The sequence below is a fragment of the Geospiza fortis genome, unplaced genomic scaffold (genome assembly GCF_000277835.1).
Source record: "Geospiza fortis unplaced genomic scaffold, GeoFor_1.0 scaffold41, whole genome shotgun sequence".
Lineage (NCBI taxonomy): Eukaryota > Metazoa > Chordata > Aves > Passeriformes > Thraupidae > Geospiza > Geospiza fortis.
This window is the reverse complement of record NW_005054299.1, coordinates 5939886-5963071: the sequence shown is the minus strand read 5'-3', so window position 1 is coordinate 5963071 and position 23186 is coordinate 5939886. Positions and strand designations below refer to the sequence as shown.

The 23186-nt window shown below is 39.0% G+C and overlaps 1 protein-coding gene across 3 annotated transcripts in view; it reads right to left on the bottom strand.

The window, feature by feature from the left end:
- The window catches only part of EML4 (EMAP like 4), an 87742-nt gene that overhangs the window by 63694 nt on the left and 862 nt on the right, over positions 1-23186 (bottom strand). For 2 of the 3 annotated variants that reach the window (XM_031059124.1, XM_031059131.1), the window contains exon 1: positions 5391-5661. In XM_031059124.1, coding sequence (XP_030914984.1) covers positions 5391-5646 — 256 coding nt within the window. In that variant the 5' untranslated portion in view covers positions 5647-5661. Of the gene's footprint in view, positions 1-5390; positions 5662-23186 lie in introns of those variants that run through there. The other variant, XM_031059139.1, reaches the window with a different exon arrangement.

Sequence of the window (23186 nt, the reverse complement as noted above, 5' to 3'; positions counted from 1 at the left end):
GAGGAAATAAAATTTTAACTATGGTAATTTGAAACAATTTGACAAGACTCTGGCAAACAAGTGATGGAAAAGCTACTCAAGTGTTATAAATAAGGAGTTTTCATTTGAAAAAGTTAGTGACAACACTAAACTCTTCCAACATTACAATTCTTAGTCTGAGAAGCATCATGGAGAACAGCAGAGTACCACTGAAGGAAATTTGCTCACACTGTTCTAAAAGAAGTATGCAGATACACAAAACTTACCCAAAACTGTAAGAAGCATATGGAAAAAGAATAAGGATACTTATCATCACAACTGAAAATATTCCTCTACAATGAACAAGATTATTAGGTTACAGAACTTTAAAAAAAAACTGTGAACTTTGTTCTTCACTTCTCCATCTTAACCTTGGTTTAGCTGGTTAGTGACCCTTAGTTCATTAATGCCCTCTAGATCCAAATTTTTTAAATAAAGAAAAATATAGGAAGAACATCAGGAAAGGTAAGTGTAACAGAAGAAAATAAAACATTCAGTAAGTCAGAGCAGAAGATAGGAAAAATTGTAAGAAATGCAGAAAGAACAGATGGCACTAAAACCAATCCCTGGGAAATGCATTAAGACCTCAAGAGTATCATTATTTGTTATGTGAGCATGGAGCCTGCAGACTTCAATAGGACTTTCCCCATGAGTAAAATGACCCACATACAAGCTTGCCAGGCTGGTTTTAATATTGTGGATAAGAACCTATATCCTACCACTACCATAAAGCATTTTCCTATGTATACTTCTATTTTCTGTTTCTTTAACATTTACTGATTAGACAACATAGACATGTAATGAGTTATTAGAACAACTCTGTTTATTGAATAGTATAAAGACTAAAAAAACCTCAAATCTGTCTTATGCTTTCATTAATGAAGCTTGCTGAACACCTGAAAAGTCAATTTTTGTTAGCATAAAACCAAATTACTTAATGTTAGTGAAATGAAGCCATTATTGAGATAAGGTAAAAATTACATCTGAAGTACTCTGGTTACATGAGTGCAATGAGATACATATACTATTTCATGCAAGAGAAGGGAGCAGGAAAAGAAGGAAAACTCAATGGGCTCCTCTTATAAAAGCCCACTGCACAAAGGAAAGAAAAAAATAAGTAAAAAAACCCTACCAACTGCATTTCCAGTACATACCTGATTTTCCAGGTCCCCAAGACCACTGCTTAAGTAAAATAAAATGCCTCTCAGTTTGCCACTCTTCACTGTCATGGGAAACCCTCTCTGCAAACTGCCATCCACTATTTCAATTTCACTTTGTGAGCAGAATTTGCATATGAGTTATTTAACATCGATTCCTGTCCAAGCAATAGGAAATATTCCTCCAAAGGTTGAACCTTTGTCAAGTCTCCTCATTATTTCTGAGTCCAGAAAAAGGACATGAACTCTTTGTTTCTCTACAGGCAGACATCAGATGTACTTTTTCAGGCTCATATTCCAGTGAAATGATTAGTCTGAGATATTTCACTAGTGCCATAGTGTGCCACAAACTTGTCTGCACACCCAGAGCCTGAGGGATGAATTCTCCTGTTACACACATTTTGACACCCTGGAAGATTTTAATATGTTTACCAGGCACCAGCTGGGAGCCAATCTATCTTGCTGGCAGTCACAAGTACCAGACTGCTTTCTGCTTTCCTTTTCTTCAGTGTCCAGGTAATCTTTGTTTTTGGAACTTTCTGTAAATGCTAACAGCATCAATCATGCATCAACGGCAGAGGCATGTGGCAACAAGAGTGCAGAGCTGCCAAATGCAAATAATTTCCCACCAAAGAAATTCTTCTTACCAAGCCATTTATTTGAAAAGAAAAGAAAGAGAGAAAGAAACTAAATGAAGCCCATAAACTCACCCCCACACTATGATCCTACCAAACCCTGTAGCTGCTGGGGACAGGATCCCTTACCAAGCCTTTTCTCATTTCTAGCCCTCAACACTATCTTTGGACCTGGTAATTTCTCCTTTGTGTAGTTATTCTTAGCTGTGTGCAGAGATGCAGAAGCACTATCACAATCTTTTTATATTGAAAAGATTTGCTCATTTTAGAATAACTTTGCATTGGGAAGTTATGTGCAAACACTCCCAGCCTGCTTTCCACTGTGAAATACAGACAAGTGCTAATCCTGCTGCAATCCCTACTACAGGTACTTTCCTTACACAGTCTCTCCACTACATGCTTTACTAGGAGACACTAAGGTGCCTAAAAAATTTTGTCCTTTATCTTATCTTCTACAGTTCAAAAATCATTGAATGAAGAGCCTTTTGTTTCTGAGACAGAGCTTTACACAAGATCCTAGGTAGCAGCATCCTCCTTACTGAGAGCCCTTGAATTAGAAATAAAAATCTACCCTGACCACATGAATTTTTTCACTGGAGACTGGACTAAGCTCAAAATAAGCATGCAAGAAAAATGTAGGGGAAAAAAGAAAAACAAAGATTTAAAGGATAATGCAAAAACTTTATCTTCAGCTAGTGTTTCAATCTGTCAATCTAAAAGAAAGGAAATTAGGAACAGAATTAGATCACCAGATGTGCCATGCAGACAAACTAGACAAAGGATGAAGAGACCATTTTTTTCACTAAGTCAAGCCATCAACTTCAGAATAAAAAAAAATCAGTGAAAAATGATCAGGATGGATTTGTCCCTTTCAGTGTGATTCACTGTCTGCTCACAACACTTATTTTTAGCCTATGAAAAATGTATCTTCAAAGACACTGCTGAGGTGGCAACAAGAAAAAAAATAGAGAAGTTTTAAAAAATTCATTTCAGCAATAAGTAGAAGAGCCACCCTTCAAACTAGGTTAGTAATCACCTTGTAATAAAATTCCTTTCTTTGATGGAAAGACTCAGGATGGCGTTTTCTGGTACCATTATTCTTGTTGAGTTCAGTTTGTTTTAGAAGTATTTATCTCACTGTGTTGCCATACTTCAGATTAAACACATCTCTCCCCACGTATTCAGAAGGACATACACACATCTATTCTCTTTACTCATTATTTATGTTAGTATGTATTTAAGGGCTGCTGCAGAGAAAAATACTTCTGTGATTGAAAGCCTCAGCATTTATTTTGAAAGACAATTTACCTATAATATTTTACATGAAAGTGCAATTATTGTAATGCAGAAATCCAGATTCTTGACAGGATCACAAACACCAAAATGAGTTTTGGAGGAATACAGTTACCTTTGCAGCAATCGTGACTTGACTTGTAAGAGTCTGTTATATGCATGCATAAAACTTTAAAGAAAACCTAACAATAACTTCTTTGAGTATTATTTTTTAATGGCAATTCAGATCATCTTCTAATCCTACTTATTCAAAGAAATTATGAATTTATCTCTGTTAAAACATTTCAAGAATTTTTTGGCCATTGAAAAAATTTAAAATACAGACAACAAAAATAGAACCTAGGGTGCTGCAAAAAGCAATGTATGAACTTGTTTTAATCCCAAGTTTATGCTTCAAGTCTAATTTTAGTCTCTTAAAATTCCAGTCTCTGTATGTAAGCATTTTCTTCTGTGAATTCTATATACAGCTGATTTCATGATTAACAGTGAAGTTAATGTGTTGTCTGGTGGTATTGGGTAACTGAACACAATGGGAACACATCCATCACCAATTAAATACGGTGCCAATTAGTCATAATTCATTTAAGTTCAGTGAATTAGATCATACATGGACATATCTGTCCCTGTTCCCATCTCTTTCTTTACAGTTCCATGCTGCTGCCATTCATTTGTAGAGATATGACCAAATCCAAGACATTCCACCCTTCCTCTGCTCTGCCTGCCCCAAATAATTAGTTTATTTCTCACCAAACAAATGGAACTAGAGAATTGAATATGGTCCCAAGACCCCCAGAAAGGAGACAGCCCCAAGGCATTTTGCAGAACACAGAAGACTGCCTTGCCTGTACACAAAGTTTGCTGGGTGTTAGACAGCTCCAAGCCAAAGGTTTTTAGCCACGTTTGTGCACATCCCAGCTCCTCTGCATTTAAATAGGAAGAATAAAGCACTATGGTGCACACAGTTTTTCACTTGGACATTTTCTCATAATGGACAGTAGACAGCAGAGTGATTTAGTAAAAATATCTACTGAAGCTATATTTAAAAAGAGTTGGAAAAAGTAGCTTCAATCTTGATGAGACCGGACATGTACATTGGGTAGATAAAAGATGCATTTATAAGCAGAGATGACAACAGTCTACCATTCAGCAAGCAAGACAGAATGGCAGGATTCAGAGCCCAAGCCAATTAAGCATCATTACTTCCTTCCATCTGGCAGAGAGACTGAAAAAACTAAGGAATTTGATCCCTCTGTCACATCTCAAATAATTCAAACTTTCAGCATTTTCAGCTTATATGAAGCGGTCACCCAAACAAGCATAGGCTACATTGTATCATTTCAGTGTTACACTGGCACTGCTGTAATTAGTGCAGTGCAGGACTCACACAGGGATTGATCCCAGAGATCTCTATGCTGCATGGTATGATGTGGTCACATGCAGTTACGGTGAATTAAAATGTGATTTATTCAAAACATGATCTAATCTTTTATATAATCAGAGACCTGATATATGCCAGAAACATACACAGCCATAATTCTCTTCAAATGCACAACTTTAAGTTGGAGCAAGTTCAAAACTCAATTCAAACACTTCTTCAGAATACAAAATGAAATGTCCATGGGGGACGGGGGTGAAGCATATAAAACTTAGTGCAAAAAGTATCTAGTTTCTTTACTTTTAAACAATCCTACGTATATCAGTGCTACAATATGAAAGTTATTAGTGACTAACCAAAAGAGATATTGCTGCTACATGGTCATTTCTTACATGAGATCTACTGGTGTTAAGTTATTTCTGTACTGGAACAAAAAATAACTACATTCAGAAAGCCTTCTTATTTGGTAGCAATGTATTTTGGCTTTTGTTGCGGTCAATCATTTAGGAGCAAGAGAAAATGTAGTCTCTAATATGCCCTTTCAGGTGAGTAATTTCCAGGCAAAGTCAAAACTGAGACTCAAAACTGTCCATAAGCCCCAGAACCTCCAGTGGCAGGTTAACGTTCCACCATTGAAATTAAAACAGGAACCTTTTAGCAAGAAGTAAGGAAAATTTTCAGGGGTATCAAGATCACAAAAATGTTAGCAAGCAACAGAATTAATAAGCATATTTCAGATATCTCTTCGCTGTATATATTTAAGCCACTATTATAAACCTAACCCCTCCAGCTCAAAATAGATCGGCCTTCCCAAATGAGACAGAAAAGGGAAAAAACAAGCAACCAATGGAGAACATTCTGACATGATAACAGAGCCTGACTCTAGGAAGTGTTTACCAAATTTGGCTTTACCTTTGCTTGGTGCTGATTTTCTCACAGAAGCTACATGGTCTTCAGAGATAGCAAGACGCCTCAGCACATCAGCCAAGGCTGCTTTTAGCACGGTGATTTCATCCTCTTGCTGCTGCACTCTCAGCTCCAGGGCTGAAAGACGGTCCTGGACATCAGAGGTGCTGGCAGCCGAGATGCTGTCATCTGTGCAGGGGAAAAGCAGAGCAGAAAGAGGCACTGAATTGCTTTGTTCTGAATTAAAGGCCACAGAAAGCATGTACAGCACCAGTATGTCTGTCCCATCATTCTGAAATCTGAAGACACTCTAACAACATGTTCAGGCAAATAAGGAATGGATATTACAGCAAACATCAAATTAGTGCTTCAAGACAGAAATCATTACTAATCATTAGCTAAGACAGAAGGCTTAAAGAGTGTGGACCTATTAAAACCACAAGAGAGAATGTGCTTCCTGTGAAAAACATGCTCACAAATAGAAGGAATACTGAAATTAACCTTATTTAAACAACAAACTAAATTAACCAAAAAGGTATAAAACTGTGGTAAAATTCTGCAATGTATTCTTGTGGAACCGTTGAAGAATTTTAACTATGACTCTTAATATTAAAGCAAGCTTCAAAGCTAAAAAAAAAATTCCACTGTTGAACATACAAGTACTGTTAACAATGACCTAATTACATCAAGTGGCAATCTCAATTTAAATGGTCTAGATCAGACTTCTTAATTTCAATTCCTCCTCTTTAACTTTTTTCACATCACCACCCTGGATGTGCCAAAAAACATACAACCTTATAACACTTGGCCTGAAGCGAAGAGAAAATAAACGCACTACAAAAAGGTTCCAAAAATCTGTTTGGCCACACAGAGATAGATTAGCATTGAAGGCCTAACCCAGCCAAATCTATTCTTCAGTGGTAAAAAGGAAATTACAGCTTCTGCTTACTCTTTGCCTTTGACAGTTCTTTGCATTATTTCTGCCAAGCCAAAATAACACATAACAGATTTCTGTATTGGTTGTTCTAATAAATCATAGGCCAATCACTTAAAAGAAAAAAAAATCTGTAAAATAATATGTTACTCAATCACAAGGTACTGAATTCCTTACCCATCCTGTCTAAGTCTTCCTAAAAACTCAGTAAGGAACTTCTAATATTGCTTAATAAAAAATCACCTGTATTCTACAGTCCACTTAAGTTCATATTCTACAAAACAAATACAGCAAATTTAAATCTAAAGGTAAATAGCTGGTATTATTACTGTGATTCTATTCAATCTAAACTTTAGTTTTCACTTATCTTAGGAAGACATATCAAGGAGAAAAAATTATTATAAGACACAATCCCAATACTCTGATTTTCCCTAAAAAAAAGCCTTAATCTCTGAAATACTTGCATAGGGGCACATTCAAAATACATGTAAACAAAATAAACACTGAGCCAAATTTCTCCAATGAATTCACGATGGAAGAGATTAAGGAGTTTAATGCCAACTTCCACTCAGTTAAAACATGATACTCACTACTGAACAACCAAGAATTGAATCAACCAAAATAAAGCATCATAATTAATACTTTCACAATACAAACAGAATTCCTACAATTAATTAGTAAAAAACCTTAAAAACCCTTTAGTAATGAAATGTATCCAAAATTATTATTGAACTGAAAAGAACACTTAAGGTTACAATAATAATCCAGCCCCCTAAATCATAGTTTTGCATATATTTTTAGTTCACTATTTGGTTAATGCAAAAGCAGAAGTGCACACTTCATGGTTAGTACTATATTCATTCTGGCTGATGAAAAGAACTGCAGGGGAATTAATTAATTAATTAATAAGGTACATAATCAAATCAAGACCCAGAGACAACAGATTAGGACTCAACAAAAATACCTTTAATCCCACCATCAATAACTGTACCTCCCTATACACAGAAAATTGATTTTAATAACTCCACAGCCCAGCACATCTAATGCTCTCTCAGCAGGACTTTACAAACCCAGACCTGTGACACCTAGTCCAGGCTGGGAAGGACTGTGTAAGATTCTTTTATTAAAACCTTCATGTTCAAAACATAACCCTGCATCAGTTTTAATGAGCTGGGAAAAGTTCCTACGTGCATCCACACCTATGTGGCATACAAAAAGGAACCAAGGTAAATGTACATTAATCCATGAAGAAAAGCTTTTACTTCAGGAAAGCAAATGGACTTAAAATACCATATAATTCATATTTCTACTATCCTGCAAGTATTAGCTGCAGTGGACCAGAGAGAATGAACACTCCAGAGAATAATTATTTGCAAAATACTATAAACTTTTTAACTTCTCTTACACTGAGTAGCAGTCCAAACAGAAAAAAGCAGTTTGACATTTCCTTAAAAAAAGAAGAGGGGGGAAAAAAAGGGGGGGGGGGAAACCCCTCCCAGCTTAATTTTTTTGCTTTTTTTTGTTGGCCAAAGTCTTCAATTAATAGATATTATCCATTATAATGGATAAATTATGGATACGCTCCCAGGCTGCATAAATATACAGCAGATCACTATAAAACACTTGTAAAAGGAATGAGTAGCTATGTCAAATCATCACTTTAGAAGCCAAATATTACTGTGCTCTCTGTGTAGAGTCCAAACAAGAGTAATTACCAAACCAGGAAAGGCTCCACTGCTGATCAGTCTCTCTGATGAGCACAGAAGCAAATGCTCTGCACATCCTTGGACATCTTTATTTCCCATGAACTACTAACATTGACCAGATTGTTGCTGATGAATCCCAGCACCCCAAAATTGGGGTGCTGCAGCCACATTAGCTGGCTGCTGCAGCTCCCAAAGGCACAGTCATGTCAGTAATCAGAACTTGGAAGAACAACTGCCCTGTGAGGGTGAGCTGCAATGCTCTGACCTCCTCAACACCTCTGATGAGATGGCAGAGGAGCGGACCAATGCTCTCCTCAGGGAGCTGAAGCCTTGGCACAGCACAGACAGGCAGAAGGACCCTCAGACTCAACTTCAACCCAACAGCTTCTCAGAAATTGAAATGGGGCATGAGGAGCAGGCCAAGAAGGTTGAGCCATCCAGCTGATTCCAAACCAGGCAAAGCAATGTGTCCTGTTGTACAATGGGAGGCTCCAAACACCAGTGGCTGCTTTGCATTGCACAGAGGGCACAGGAAACACTGAAAGAAGCTGGAGGGCAAGGAAGTCACTGGGAAATCAAGACTAATTTGGTTGATCAAAGAATACAGTAGCACACTTGGAAGACACTTCATTGTTCTTTATCATTCTACAGAAGTAGCATCTGTTTCAAGTGATGACAACCATATATCACCCTGGCAACTGTTAGAGAATTAAAACTAATAATTCCCAATCCAAATATCTCACCCATTACAGCAAATATTCAACTGAATTCCAACATGCCCTTCTTGGCAGTGTCTTGAAAAGTAACTCAGCAGGGATTATCTTAAAAGAAGATGCCCTGAAAGTAAACAAAGCTGGAATCCATGAGATCATTCTGACAAATCTGTACAATTACACCTTTTCTTCACAGAAGTTTTCAAAATATCCTCCAGATTACTCTTTCATTTAAAAAATATTTTATAATCTAAAGAACTACTTCAAAAGAAGTTCAAGCAAAAAAAACCAAAACCCTTCCTTCAAGGACATGCCCTCCTCCCTCAGAGAGGAAACAGCTCTTATGCAAGAACAAAGTCAGTCAATGGGAAGGAAAATTCCATCTCCTCCCTTCCTCTTCTCCCACTCCTGAACATCTATCCTTTCCCTTGTGCTGACAGAGACATGCATCTATCCAGGCCTTCCACAAGCTGCTCTTCTTTTATTAAACCAGAGGGAAATTTATTTTAAAAGGGAAAACAGTTAGGTAAACAGAGCAAGTAATTTGTAAGCACAGTCAACTATTGATTCATTAATTTGATTTATTTTAAAAATACCTTTTTAGTTATCTGGTTATTCTTATTATAACCAAACATCACCATTTCTGATGTGCTGGTCATGTTTTCTAAGCTGTTGGTGATTTATGCCTTTAAGGGACATGCTGGGAACAAGATCCAGTGTGTAAAGAAAGCACTATCTACAGCGCTCACTGGTAGTAGTGGGGAGACATCCACATAGATGCGAATCCAAGGTATTTCAGTCTTAAAAACTGGTTTAAGGTAAGAGTACTGGCACTCAATGACAGCAAAAACATTCTAGGTCTAATCATACAGTACTACAACTTTCAAAAGAAGATGTTCTGTTATTTTTCATAGTTCAACAGTCTGACTTTTTATTTTTAGCTATTTATCAATTCTTCCCTTGCTTTTGGGGCAAGAAGGGATATCCATGGGATTCTTGTATTTGGTACTCACGAGACACAGGGATGACTCTAGAAATGGGGGTTCATTTCTGACAGTCAATGAACAGCACGGAACAGACAGGTGACTCTGTGGGACTCCTCACAGCCACAGGCACCAAACCCCTCCTAGCAGATCCATCAAGGCAGCAATTCAAACTGCCCCTCAGCCTGGGCCAGGAGCTCCAAAAGGAGTATCCAGGACACAGTGATGGTACTTAACAAACCTTCCAAACCACATATCACTCCTCATATTTCATCTAGCAGGCATGTGAGGGTACCAGCAATTGAACAGCATCACCCTTCATCATTTGCTGCCTAGGAGAATGTTTAACTGGCTACATTTGAAAAAAAAAAATATCCTACTACTGAACCATCTATTCTAGGCACCCTCAACTAATCCAGAGCATCCATTATTGCCCCTCTGAGTCAATTCCTCCCAGCTTTGACTAAATCTAAGTATGGAATTCATTTTAGACATAAGCAGCATTTCAGAAAAACAAATTCTACAAACTCCAGCCCATGGAAATTTCAACCACGGGGTGGAAAATCCTATGTTTTATCCAATAAAGCCACATAAACCACAGGTAATTTTAAACCCCTGGCTGTTAAGGCACCCACAGCATTTTCTGTATTTTGCTCAAAGTGGTAAGAGTCTTTTACTAGGGAAAAGGAGCAGAAATAACTGGGACTGGTATAAAGATCTGGCTGACAATTTCAGGAGGTAACTGTCCCCAGGGAACCTTTTCTCATAAGAACCATGATCTGCTCACGTGTGAGAGAAAGTATGTATTTGTATAACTTCCAATTTTTGTTCTAAAGAGCCCTGAAAATTTTGACTCTGGTTGAGGCTTATATTTCCAGAGAGATACCAGACAAATTTATTTTTCCTACACATTACGAGAAAGAAAATTCTCTGCAGTTTTCTGCAGATCATCTGTCTTAAGAGTAGCTTATAAAAGGTGTGAAGATCAAGAATTATGTTCCATATCTGTAATTCAGAATTTTCAACAACAACAACAAAAAGGTAGAATTAAAGCTCCATGCTTTTGCTCACAGTATCTCCTCCAAATGCCAGCACATGCACAAATTATCTCGGTTTTGTAAAGGATGTGAGTCATGGAAAGAATCCAAGAATAGTAATTAAGGCACACACCGTGAGCACAGAAGATTCAAAGAGCTCCCCCACAACCCAATTGATACTGCATTATCCTAGAACCTAGAGCTAATGGCATGGAAGTGGAGTGGGAAGTTCTCCCCAGCTCTCCCTTCCTGCAAGTGCAAGACTCTGGCCTTTAACTCTGTCAATTACCTCACATATCTTTGGCTTCCTTTGCTAGTTTTTCATTCTTTTCCCTAATCTTCCAGTTTTCCTACACCAAATTAAAACCAATGCACTGCTTGATCTCACACTTGTTACTGGTGACAAAAGTGTAAATTCTTCATTTTCTTTTTAGAGTAACAATGCAGATGTTCTGAGATAGGTACAGGTAAGTCACTGACTGTAGACAGTGCAGTATATTAACATTTCCAACACTAGCTAAACCTTAAATTTGTCTCCTTCAAAGACATTTCTTCAGGTTTTCAGGAAGAATACATTGTCACATTCCACTCATTTGCTCAGGATTGATGCTGCACGAGGACCATCACATCAACCAGACTGTCTTCCTTGCACAGCTCATGAGATTTTTTTTAATGTTTCATACACCCATCTAATTTTATCCCCTATAAGTAGTTAATAATAATAATAAAAAAGATATATTACTCTACACTAGCCATTCCACAAACCATTCTGATCACAAGTCCACAGCAAGCAGTATTTTACTTGTCTGTAGATGCTCCATGAGAGTATTTTGCTGAAGCCCATGAATATTCTGCAATGCAACAGTTGCTACTGGCCTTTGGTATTGTGGACTGCTTTAGGGTCAGTTTGAAGCATGCTCATGTCTGTGAGCCTGCATCATTACATTATAAAGAACATGATCCATGTTTTCAAGCAACTTTATTTGAAAGAATTATTCTGACATGTAAGATGATTTACCACTTCACATCTAACAATTAGTAGCTCTACTTGTATATGCTAGACAGATTTGTGCACATAGGCTTTTGTATATTTTTATTTTTCTGACATGAAAAAGCAAGGAAGGAGAAAGATAAAAAGATGACACAAAAACATCCTGACAAAAAATAACCCAATAATAACCACAAATTACAGAAAATAAAAATATTTTTGTAATAAGCTTGTGTATCTGCTGCTGCAAACACTCAGTTTTAATACAGATAATCTAGAAATATATCAGTATGAGATTCACAGGGCACAGCCCCACCCACACCGTATTTGATCAACACGAGTGTTCTGCTTGCCTAAGTTTCCAGTAACTGTATAACTTACCAGGCACAAAAATTTTATATTTCATACTTGCTGATACTAGCTTTGATAGGCAGACTGCAAAAACAGAACAAACACAGATGTTTCTCATATTTGACACAGATGTCCTTTTGATTACTTGAAGAGGGAGATAATTATGCAGGCACTGCCTCATATCTTTCCCCAGCTTCCTATCAGCTCCACCTCCATTGAGATACATCTCAAGAATAAGACCATTCATGGGCTTTTCCCCACCCACTGCTTAAAAAGCCTTGTGGTTTTTAAGTACTTTTCTTCCCCTAACATTGCTTGCCTCCTGATGCTACTGATATTGCTCTTCAATGCTTGGCCTTGAACCCACAAGACAAACCCTTCCCCTTCCAAAATATTGCTTCTGCTATAAATCAGTGACCTCCACACCCCACAGACAGAATCCACAGTGGCTATGGGCACCCACTTGGGATCCCCCATATAAATGGCCCAGAAGCTATCCCAGCCACCCCAAGCTCTTACAATATTTGGTGCTGCCCCATCTTCATGTCACAGTAAGGAGAGGGGCAGGGGGCATCTTTTCTAACACAGAGGCTTGGAAATTCACACAGAAACCAGAGACAGCTGCAATAAACTGCTCCTGCAAGTTACACATGCATTAACACTTTAGCACACATAGATCAGTAGTCCTTCACTGGAAATGTTTCATATTGTGCAAGAAGTGTTAGAACACTTCCATTCTAAAATGCTAATTTAAAAGTGACAAATTAAGCGAGCAAGAAATGATGTAGGTTAATTCCCATCCTCCCTAATGCCCAAACTGATCTAGCTAAAATTTTCTAAGAAAACAACTTTTCATATGCTGAAGAGGGAACACATTTTAAAAGACTTCCTCTTCACCAAGGGCTCAGCCACCACTCAGCTCCCTGCACCAAAAGCAAATGGTACCAAGCTACTGTATGGAGAAACTCAACAGGCTTTAGCTCTGTCCGACAAAGCCAGCCACTGCCTGGGGCTCCAGGGTGGCCACAGCAGGACACCAAGAATAGGAGAGCATCTCTCCTGCACTCCCAAAGCCCCACTGCAGAGGAGCCTCCATGCTGTGCCTAACCCAAAACCCCAGACCTCAGTGAGGAAAAGTGCTTGGCTCTCACAGGCAAACCCACCAGGAGCAGTCAGGCTTTGACATGTACAGGGCAGTCCTTCTTATGCACTTTGACAAACAAGCTTTTCTAATTTCAAATTAGGCGACTACTTAATTAGAAAATTAGGTAATTAGCAGATGCTTTTGACCTTAATCTCTTTTTAACGACACTCTTCATCTGTTAAATGAAATGAAATTCATCATCCCACACTGCCTAAAGGTTAATTAACACTTGTGGGCTGTACCCTAAGTGCTGTAGCAAGGTCAGTGTTTAAATGCATACAATTTCTCAAGAAGCAAGATTCAGAGCCTTCCCATAAAAATAAGAGAGAGATACACAAAGAAAATAAAGTTAACTCAAAATACCAACCAACTGCTTTTATAGGAAGAATCACCTTTTCAGAGTTCTAACTTGGAAGAGACTGTGACCTCCTCCATCTTACTACCCGTATGATTTCAATATAGTTTTGAAGGACAACCCTAATTCTGACTTTTAAGTTCAGTCTGACTTCCCACTTGGAACACTCTTCTTTAACCTTATGTCCTTAATGCACAAATCTACAAAAAGAGGGCAGCATTAATTGTCACTGATCTGCCCAACACAATGAATGATGATAACCACAGTCATGCTCAGACAAAAGTACTGCTATCCAAAACATCACAAAGCCCAGCGAACGAACGGAGATCACAGAGAAACATGTAACCATCTGAAACATTGGCTTTCCTGGAGTACTGTGCAAACTCATTTGCACAGACAGGTACCAGCAGTTATGTGGCAGGTAAGCAAGTTGGTGTGGAGGCTTGTAAACAGAAAGAGGGAGAGAGGAAGGAGAGAAAAAGAGAAAAAAAAGAGCACTCACAGCAATCTCAGATTCTCCATCACTCTCTGCACCTCTCCCTCTACGCAGTACCACTTTTTTTTAACTGCTCTTGTCAGAGTGATGGCGCTAATTCCTGCTCAAAGAAATGTCTATATATTTAGAAATATTTTTTTCAGAATTTAGGCCCCAATTCATACAGCTTACTTCTCTATATCCAAGCTCTATTTCCAAAACATAAACTTTTCTAGTAACACGTGAACAAATCCAAGTTTGCGAAACATTCAATCTTTAGACTGCAACAACACGGGCGAAGTCCAACATTCCCCATTACTGGCAGCACATCTCCTCTGCTACAAAGAATCTGAATTCAGTAGTACCAACATACTTTCAATCTGACACTTATGGCAACCTTCCAATATCTTAAATATTTATTGTTTATTTGGCCAACTGAATTAACCGGGTTTTTGTTTGTGGCATGCTTTTAACAAGTACGTTTTTGCCCTAGAGGAAAGAAGTTTCTACTCTAAGATTGCTATAATCTCATCAATTCTAGAGTACCATTTCAGCAGCAAAACAGAAAAGCACTGAAATCATTAAGTGAGATAACATCAGGCAAAGCAAAATAGCCTCCTCTTTTATGGATACATTTTATCTTGTACCATGCAATGTTTACTTACAAAATTATACTAATCTCAAATCCTGGCACACAAATTAATAATCTCTAGTTTCTGTTATCTAGAAATCAAGTTAGACATTATCCCTGTAAATAAGTGTTGGAACGTTTCTTAAATTTTTGTACTAGCTGCTTCATTGTGCTGTGCATTTCCTTCCCCCAGGACTCATAAATATCTAATTTGTAACATCAAAAATACCACACTACAAACCATTTCTTTGATCTCATTCTGTGCTATTCTAAGCCAATCTATCGTAAGTGCCACTATGCAAAACTCCATCAAGAAAAATAGAAACCTGGCCTGTAGTAATAATTTCCTTTCCCAAAGAAATACGGACCTCCTTCTCCCAAAACACTCATCTACCCTGCAGGGAAAGCCTTCCCTTTCAGCACTGCTGGAAAAAGCAGGATCTGAGCATTTTTGTGCTGAGCAGAAACGTGCCTACCCCAGAGCAGGGGGAGGCACCAGCACTGGCGTACACAGCGCTATTTCCCAGCTCTTATCGCGCCAAGTCACAGGACACAGAGATTCAGATAAAGGGAAAACCTGTTTTGAAACAGACTCACCAACTCACTGCCTTATCTTAGTTTTCTGGTATTTCAGGTATAGGAATTCCTTCCACTTACTCACAGCCCTATGTGGCTGCTGCTTTATTACCCCTCCATACCAGAGCCCATTCAGTAAAACACCAACTGTGAACTTCACTCCAAGCTAAACTGACCTTGAAGAGCTACTGTCCCTCTGTATCTTCTTATCCAAAACCAAAGAATGACAATCTGCTCCCTCCCTTGAAAAAAAAAAATAGCCTCTAAGAAACAAGCCTTCTGGTGGGAGTATTCATTCCAGTACTCCAGGTGGGAGTATTCATTCTGCCACAGCAGGGCAGGAGCAGCTGGTTGTGCTTGCACAGCCCTCATGCTTCATCCATCCCCCTGGGCAGCATCTCCTGCAGAAGGCACCCTTATCCCAGCTCTGCAATACCAATGTTACCCTCCCTGCTGCACAGGATACCATCTCACAGCCATTCTGCCTCTCCTCTGTCATGTAAGCAAGAACAGACACAAGGTTTGGTTTTGGTATGTTTAAAAATCCACTTTTTCTTAGGAATGTGAGACTAAAGCTCTCTAATCATGAACTTGATCCAACACAGCACTTGCAACAGCAGCAATCAAAATCCTGCTTTTGTTTACCTCCACTAAGAAGCTTCCACAGCTTCTGCAATTGCTTGCAGCTGTGGTACTAGAGGAACATCTCTAGAACAGCTCATATTTACTCCAGGTGGAACCAAGTCCACTCCAGTTTGGTTTGGTTGGGGTTTTTTTGCATAGAAAAGAACTAACCCATCTCCATAAAGACCAGTCATACTCTAGACACAGCTAAGCTACCTGCTTGATTTCAAGGACAGAGCACATGGCTCCCACACAGCCAGCCTGGAAGGTGGTATCTACAACTACTCATCACACATTAGTCACAGCCTCCAATTCGGTTACTTCACAGGAGGAACTAGTGAGAAATAAATGGAATATCTGCCCACTGTGTGTCGGAGAAAACACAAGCCAGAGAGCAGAAAGAAGTATCTATGCTGGTGAAAGTCAACAGCCACCCTCAAAAAGGGGGACTGAGTATAAATACAATCAAACTGACGGGTTCTTTAGCTAAGGTCTTTTGTTTTGTTGTGTTAGCAGTTAAACAGCCCTGATGAAGTAACAGCTGTAAACAAGGTGTGGGTGGAAAGCATTGCTCACACCTTTCCAGCTGCTGTGGCTGCTGCTTGACTGTCCTGCAACACACTGCTTCTCAAGAGCTGTAGTAACACCAATATTAACATTTGTTATTTTGCAAAGACAGTCTTTTAGACAATTCAGACTGCAGACCTGTCACCAAGTGTTGCCGCACTCTCCTTAGCAAGGACACTATCAACAAGTTCCCACAAATGCCCTATGAGGTAATTGTGAAATGAAACAGATTTAATTCATGACAGGGAAGAACTCTTGAACACCATGGCAGACATTTCTATGTGTCACTGCACATATATTTTATAAAGATGCAGTTAGGTTGCTTCTGCAGAAATGAATACATAAAACTGAAGCCAGTTTCAAACATAATTTCAGTTGCTAATCCTGGGACTATTACACCTAAAATGGAAAACTCCCCAGAAAAGGGAGGAATTAAGTCTCACCTTTATTTAGGCCAAACCACGGAGCAGATTTCAGAACTGAAGCAAAGCAAGCACAAACACTGGCTAACAGTGTTACATGATGCTACTACTTCCCAGAGAAAAATCAATCACTGAACAGAACACTTTGGTTGGCATAGGCGGGCTAAGACCTTCTAAAATTTCACCTTGAAGGTATTTTATGTAGAAGTCCTACTCAAAATGGAACTATCACAGTCACTGTTGATAACTCACATGCACGTGTGCATGGAATTTGCTTAGCAGGAAAAATGCCTTTCTGTAAGGATGCTTTTTCCTTCCTTCTCAAAGGACCCTGCAGGGAAGCACACTTCTGTGTGGAATGTTTGCCAAATTTTGAACACTCAAAAGGGATGTATCTATCAAAGTTGCTTAAATACTTATGATACATTTTGTATCATAAACAGATTACTTATCTGATATTCCTAGAGATGGGGTCTCTGAAGCATAAAAAATCTTCAGGTTTCTTTTCCTACTATTTGCTACAAAGTAACAGTTTTTAGGTAAAGAAACATAGCCCTGTAAATAGCAATAGTGACTGATCATGGATATTCCCAGTATTACAAATATTGCAAGTGCTGCAAATACTTGACAGGAAAACAAGATTTGAATATGGTTGGGACTAAGTGACAGCAGTGTCACAAATTACAAGTACGTTGCATTTTTGCCCATTTACTTCCTTCTTCCTCAGAATAAAGGCATTAATCAATCAAGAACTGATAACAATCAAAGCCACCTCAGAAAGAGGAATTTTTATTTGCTATAAGACACAATTTAAGAAAAAAAAAAATCAGGTTTTTCAGCAAAAGTACATGAGCACCAACACAACCAGAGAGCCTCTGCCACATCAGCTGTCAGTCCCTTGCAGATCCATGCCAAAGCTCTTCTCTGGTTATCACTGGGTAACACTTCCAGCTTTTTGTAACACATCAGGAGCAGCAATGCTAGGTTAGGCCTGCCTGAACCCACAGAAATAAAGTTTACAGATTTTTTTAGTAATACACTCCAACTCATAGTGAAAAGTACTCTGGAAAAAGCTACATATTGTAGGTCTCCAGTGTTTGCAATTCAGTTTCATTCTCCTTTTTAAACCCTGGAGATTTGTATTTGTTTGATAACTGTGCGGGGAACAATCTAAAGCCAAAAAGATAATAGTTACTCTGAAAGCAGCTATTATCTTAAACCACTGAATTATCTAGTTCATTCCACTAATGCTTATGTTTTAGGACTGATTAATTCCACATACACTTACTAAGCATTAGCTATGCTAATTCAGCTATTTATACATAAAAAAGAACCATCCAGGAGGATACTATTTCCACATAATACTGCCAACCAAAATAACAGGATCCTTCATGCATGAAAAATATTCCTCCCACCACAACAGAATACACAAACAGGAACAAAATTATTTTATTACTTTTCAGCATCTTTTAACCTTTCCCATAATCTTATTTGACAACTTTTATTTTAATTTTAACAAAATATGCTTTTTTTGGGCTGCAGTGTGAGGTATGGCCAAATAAATCAGCAGGGAGCGAGCCCAAGAGAGAGTTAACAGCATCTCAGCTTCCATGCTGTGACTACACAAGCACACTGCTCTTACTCAAGACTAAATGCCAGCTTGTTTAACCTACTAATCCACATTTACTAACCTACTGTGTCAACATGCTCCAAGTCTCTGCCTTCACTTAGCCCTCTGCAACTCCCGTGCAAGCCCACACTCTTAAGTAGGTGTGACCATTCTTGCAGCCTGCAAGCTGCACAGGACAAAGTTCTCATGCCAGAGCTCTGTGACACGCAACATGTACATCTGGGGGAGCTGGGGCACACTTCCCAGAAAGGTGGAGAGGACAAGTGACCCTGCCACAGCAGGACCAGGAGCACAGCTCTGTCCCCACTGAACAAAATTCTAACAAAACATTATAGTAGAGAGTGATATTTTTAAAAGTTTGAACTGCATCCTTTAAAAAAAAAAAGTTTGTCAATATTTTTTTTTTCTTCTCAGCAATTTTTCATGTCATTGCATGCCTAAAGATTTCCTTGACTGCAAAAATGCATAGAATATTGTGAAGATAGGCAAATAGAAGATTTCTTCAGTGAAAGCCATTAGATGTTTTCTTCAGTTTAATGTTGTTCATAAATAATCATTCAAGACTCTGAAGCTGAAAGCAAGCAGAAACACTGGAAGACATGGAGTTTGTTTCCATACATTAAGATCAAATCTAAAGCCAAAACAACAAATTGTTCTAATTTTAATATTGATTCAGTCTGTAGTACTACTGTGTTGGGCATGGTTTCACTTGCTCTTAAGCCAGTCAAACCGTGGGCTGCTGCTAAAAGGGATGATCTTCCTTGAAGGATCAGGCTGCTTTTTCTGCCCCAGTATCTGCTTCAGGACATAATTCTTGGTGGTTACCTGATAGAAAACTTTTTCCATCCCCAGTTAGTTTTCAGTTGGATCAGCTCACTGGCCAGCTCCTGCCAAACCCCTGCCCAGCAGCCCTCAGGGCCACTCTGCCACCACACACACAGCATAACCCCAGCACAGAAACTGCACACCATCAGTGCAAACCACTCAGGGTGACACCTGCAGCTCTGATTTTTCCACCTCTATTATCTAAGAAAAGCAATCTCAAAAAATACCTTAATGCTCAAGACATTGTGGCATTTATTTACCAAATACGTCAAATCACGCAAAAACCTGAAGGGTCAACTCAAATCAGGTTCTCATGGAAGTGAACACTCCCTTTGATGCATTTCATAGGAATCAGAAATTAGACTGTGGATATTCCCATGGTTTTAAATGCTTCTGAAGAGCTTCACAGGCAAACAAGGGCAAACCCCAACAAATTCATGCATTTTTAGAACATACAAAGAACAAAAAAGATGCTGGAAGAGTAGAGCAAAGCAAGAAGACATGTCTAAATCCTGTTTTTATGATGCACAAGGGCATCTTCTCACCATGCAATAAAGAGCTGTGACTAATGGCTGTCATGTCTGGTTATTCCTTCTTCCCTGCTCACAGGGCAGGAGCTGCATGTCCAGCACTTCTCCTGTATTTCTTTTCAAGTTCTGCTCTCAAAGCTGCTCTGGCTCTGTGCAGAAGGAGCAGGCTGAAGAAGCCTGCTGCAAGAGGGAAGTTCCCAATGCCACCTCTTTCCTGCTAAACTTACTTCTGTGTGCCAAGCAGGGGTGTGATGTAGGGCTCATAAAGATACTTCTTTGATCAGGGCATTACTCAAAATTTGAGAGCAAAGACTTGGTGCTGAGAAAGTGCTTGCAGTCAGAACCTTTCTAGCTGACCTTTAATGACAAGTTTGCTGCGTCAACTCCACCTCTGACATTTCACCAATTCCGATACTTCAGCAACTTCCAAGTGTGGCCTGCAGTTACTTCAACTTGCAATTACTTTCTGCAACTGCTAAAAAACACTAACCATTACCCTGCACAAGTCACTATTATCCCCTCAACCACCTTCTGATGACTAATACATGTTCCCAGAACTGCTGGGAGCCAGCTAGAGATCTTAACTGGCAAAACAGAAAAAAAAGTTACCCAAAAATGATAGTATAGTTTTAAAAGGTAACTATGAAGTTAAAGAAATGAGACCTCTACTGAGGCAAGATACTGGGCTTCTAAATAGGGTGAGATAAAAACCCCTCCTGACCTCTACAGTATTTGAAATTTTATGTTGCGTACACATAGCCCTGCATGCACTAGAAAGAAAAAGGCTCTTGCAACACCCCAATACTTACAGCACAGTCCCTTATGTCAGACACTAATTCAAATGAAATACTTTTGCATCAGCACCTGTGCAGGGAAGCAAGGCAGCAGGAACAGCAGTATGTGCCAGCCACTGTCACTGCCTGCCAGCGAGGCAGGTGGCAAAGCCACTGCCAGTCGAGGTGCCCTCCACAGCACAGTGACAGCCCCTTGCCAGAGGCACCCAGCCCAAGGCAGACTCAGTGTCACCCTGGAGAAACCCTGCAGAGCCACAGACAGAACCCCACCTTTGCCATCAATGTCTCCAGCAACTGGCCAACCCCACTGTGAAAAAACCCTAAGCACATTCTCTACTAGTCTTAACATTATAGACAAATGCATACAAATCAATTGCTTGGAAGCAAACAAACTTAAAAATACTAGGATGTTGGAGTTTGTTTGGTTTTTTCCCCATATATAAATACCAATTTCAATGTCAAGTGCCAGTGGAGGTGAATATTTAATCTAGAAGCATGCCAACTGAAGATTTGTTTGCAGGTAAATATTCCCCTGGGTCAAAGCGAAAATTTCTATCCTGGTCTGTATTGTCTGAGATAAATTCCAGCCCATATCCAATCTGATAGCTATCCTCTTCCTAAGGACATGTCTTTGCCTTAGCTTTAATTATAAAAGAGTAATTAGAAAAAATAAAATAAAATCTTTCCTACTGACACTAGACAAGCTTTTAAAAAAATTTGATTAAGCTGCCTATCAGCACTTGTACCCTATATATTAAAAGGAAATGCTAGTTCTTTACTGCTGAATTAGGAATTAATTTTCAGCTTTGGCAAGAAATTGGCAATGAGAGGTATGTACAATGACACCTGTGCACAAAAGAAAATCACAATTAAAGGCAGTAAAGCTCCTATGGAAAAGCATATCACTATAGGATATTTATTAAAAAAAATTATATGCAAAACTCTCACCTGAAATACCCTACTGTTAGTATAAAGCCTTAAGCTCCATTAAATAAAGCAAGAATGAGCACGTCCAGCCCAACAAAAAGAAGAAAAAAAGATACTTTCTACAACTTAATCTCAGGCATTTCCATACTTGTTAACAGTGTAAATTTGCTAAAAGCCCTCAAGGCTGAAGTTAGAAATTTCACAGGAACAAAGCACTTGTTGATTCTCCATCATACCAGTTTCTTATCACTCTAACTTCACACACAACCCAAAATACAGTCATTGGAAAGCCTGATATAAAGGCATATTAGGTTTAACCATACAAGTGGGAATCAAGTTTTAAATCAACAAAACACACTACCCTGCTAAGAATATCCAAAGCCACGTTTTCTTTTAATTCAAAATGCCAACTCTTATCCAGCAAAATGTTCAGTCTTTTATCAAGATTTTAGAAAAAATAATTTCCTAAGACACAGAAAAAAATTAAAATAGAACACGTGCATTCAGAAAAGAATGCATTTCTTGCATCTTATTTTGTTGGATTTCTATACAAAACTCAAAGGTAAGCAAATCCATAATGTCCCACTCACTTTGGAACTTCAAGATACGCCTCAAGCTAAAGTTTGAGACACTGTTACATTTTGTACAGACAATCACAGAAACCCCAGTTAAAAGCCATTAAAGTCGGTGCAAATGTTGGTCACGTAAACGTCTACATACTGCTAACAAAGCCCCAAGCTATAGCCATAAAATACACTGTTCTTTTGAATTTTGTTCTGAAGACAAACAGCTAAACATTAGCTTTTCTTCTCTACAGTAAAAATCCTTGCAAGCCTGCAAAAAAAAATCACACAAAGCACTTAAAATGCTAACATTTCCAATTTACCCTCCCCTCTTTCTTGAGGGTTGCAACATCTTGAATTCTAAACCAAATGCTTTGAATTCTGAAGCAGATGAAGTACAGGGCACATTGCTCACTTTAACAAAGTACACTATAGCAAGGTCATTCCTTTCTTCCATTAAATGCCCATAGAAATCTATGCATTAAGCACTTGTTTGTTTTTAAGAAAACTTTTCTGTGGACCATCGTATTTTCGGCCGTAAGTTTCACGTGCAAAATGCTGCGTTTGTATCCAGATCGCAGGGCATGAATCAGCAAACAAAGAAGGGGCGCTCGCTGATGGGTTTCACTCGCGGTGAAACAGACAAGAGGTGTACAAGAGGAACACGCTTTATCTCTGATAGGATTTCTTGGTTAGGGCTATTTGGTCGGCTGGTCTTTCTAGGACTATATAGTTTTGGTAGCTACAGTCAGAACGCTACAATTAGTTACCTAATTCGCACTCAAGAGAGGCTGTGTTGAGAGCAGCTGTTAAAAGAAAGAAGATATGCACCGAAATATTTCATTTTTACTATGCCACCGGTAAAAACAAAGGGGGAAGAGGAAGAAGCCCTTAGTTCTGAAGGGCAAGTACAAGTTCCTCAGGCAGAGAAAGCCGCAGCAGGCTAAGCGAGCTTTTACTGCCGCCTGCCTGCCTGAGGCCCCGCCAGTCCCGCCGGGGCTTCTCCGGCTCTTCCCTCGGCGAGCGG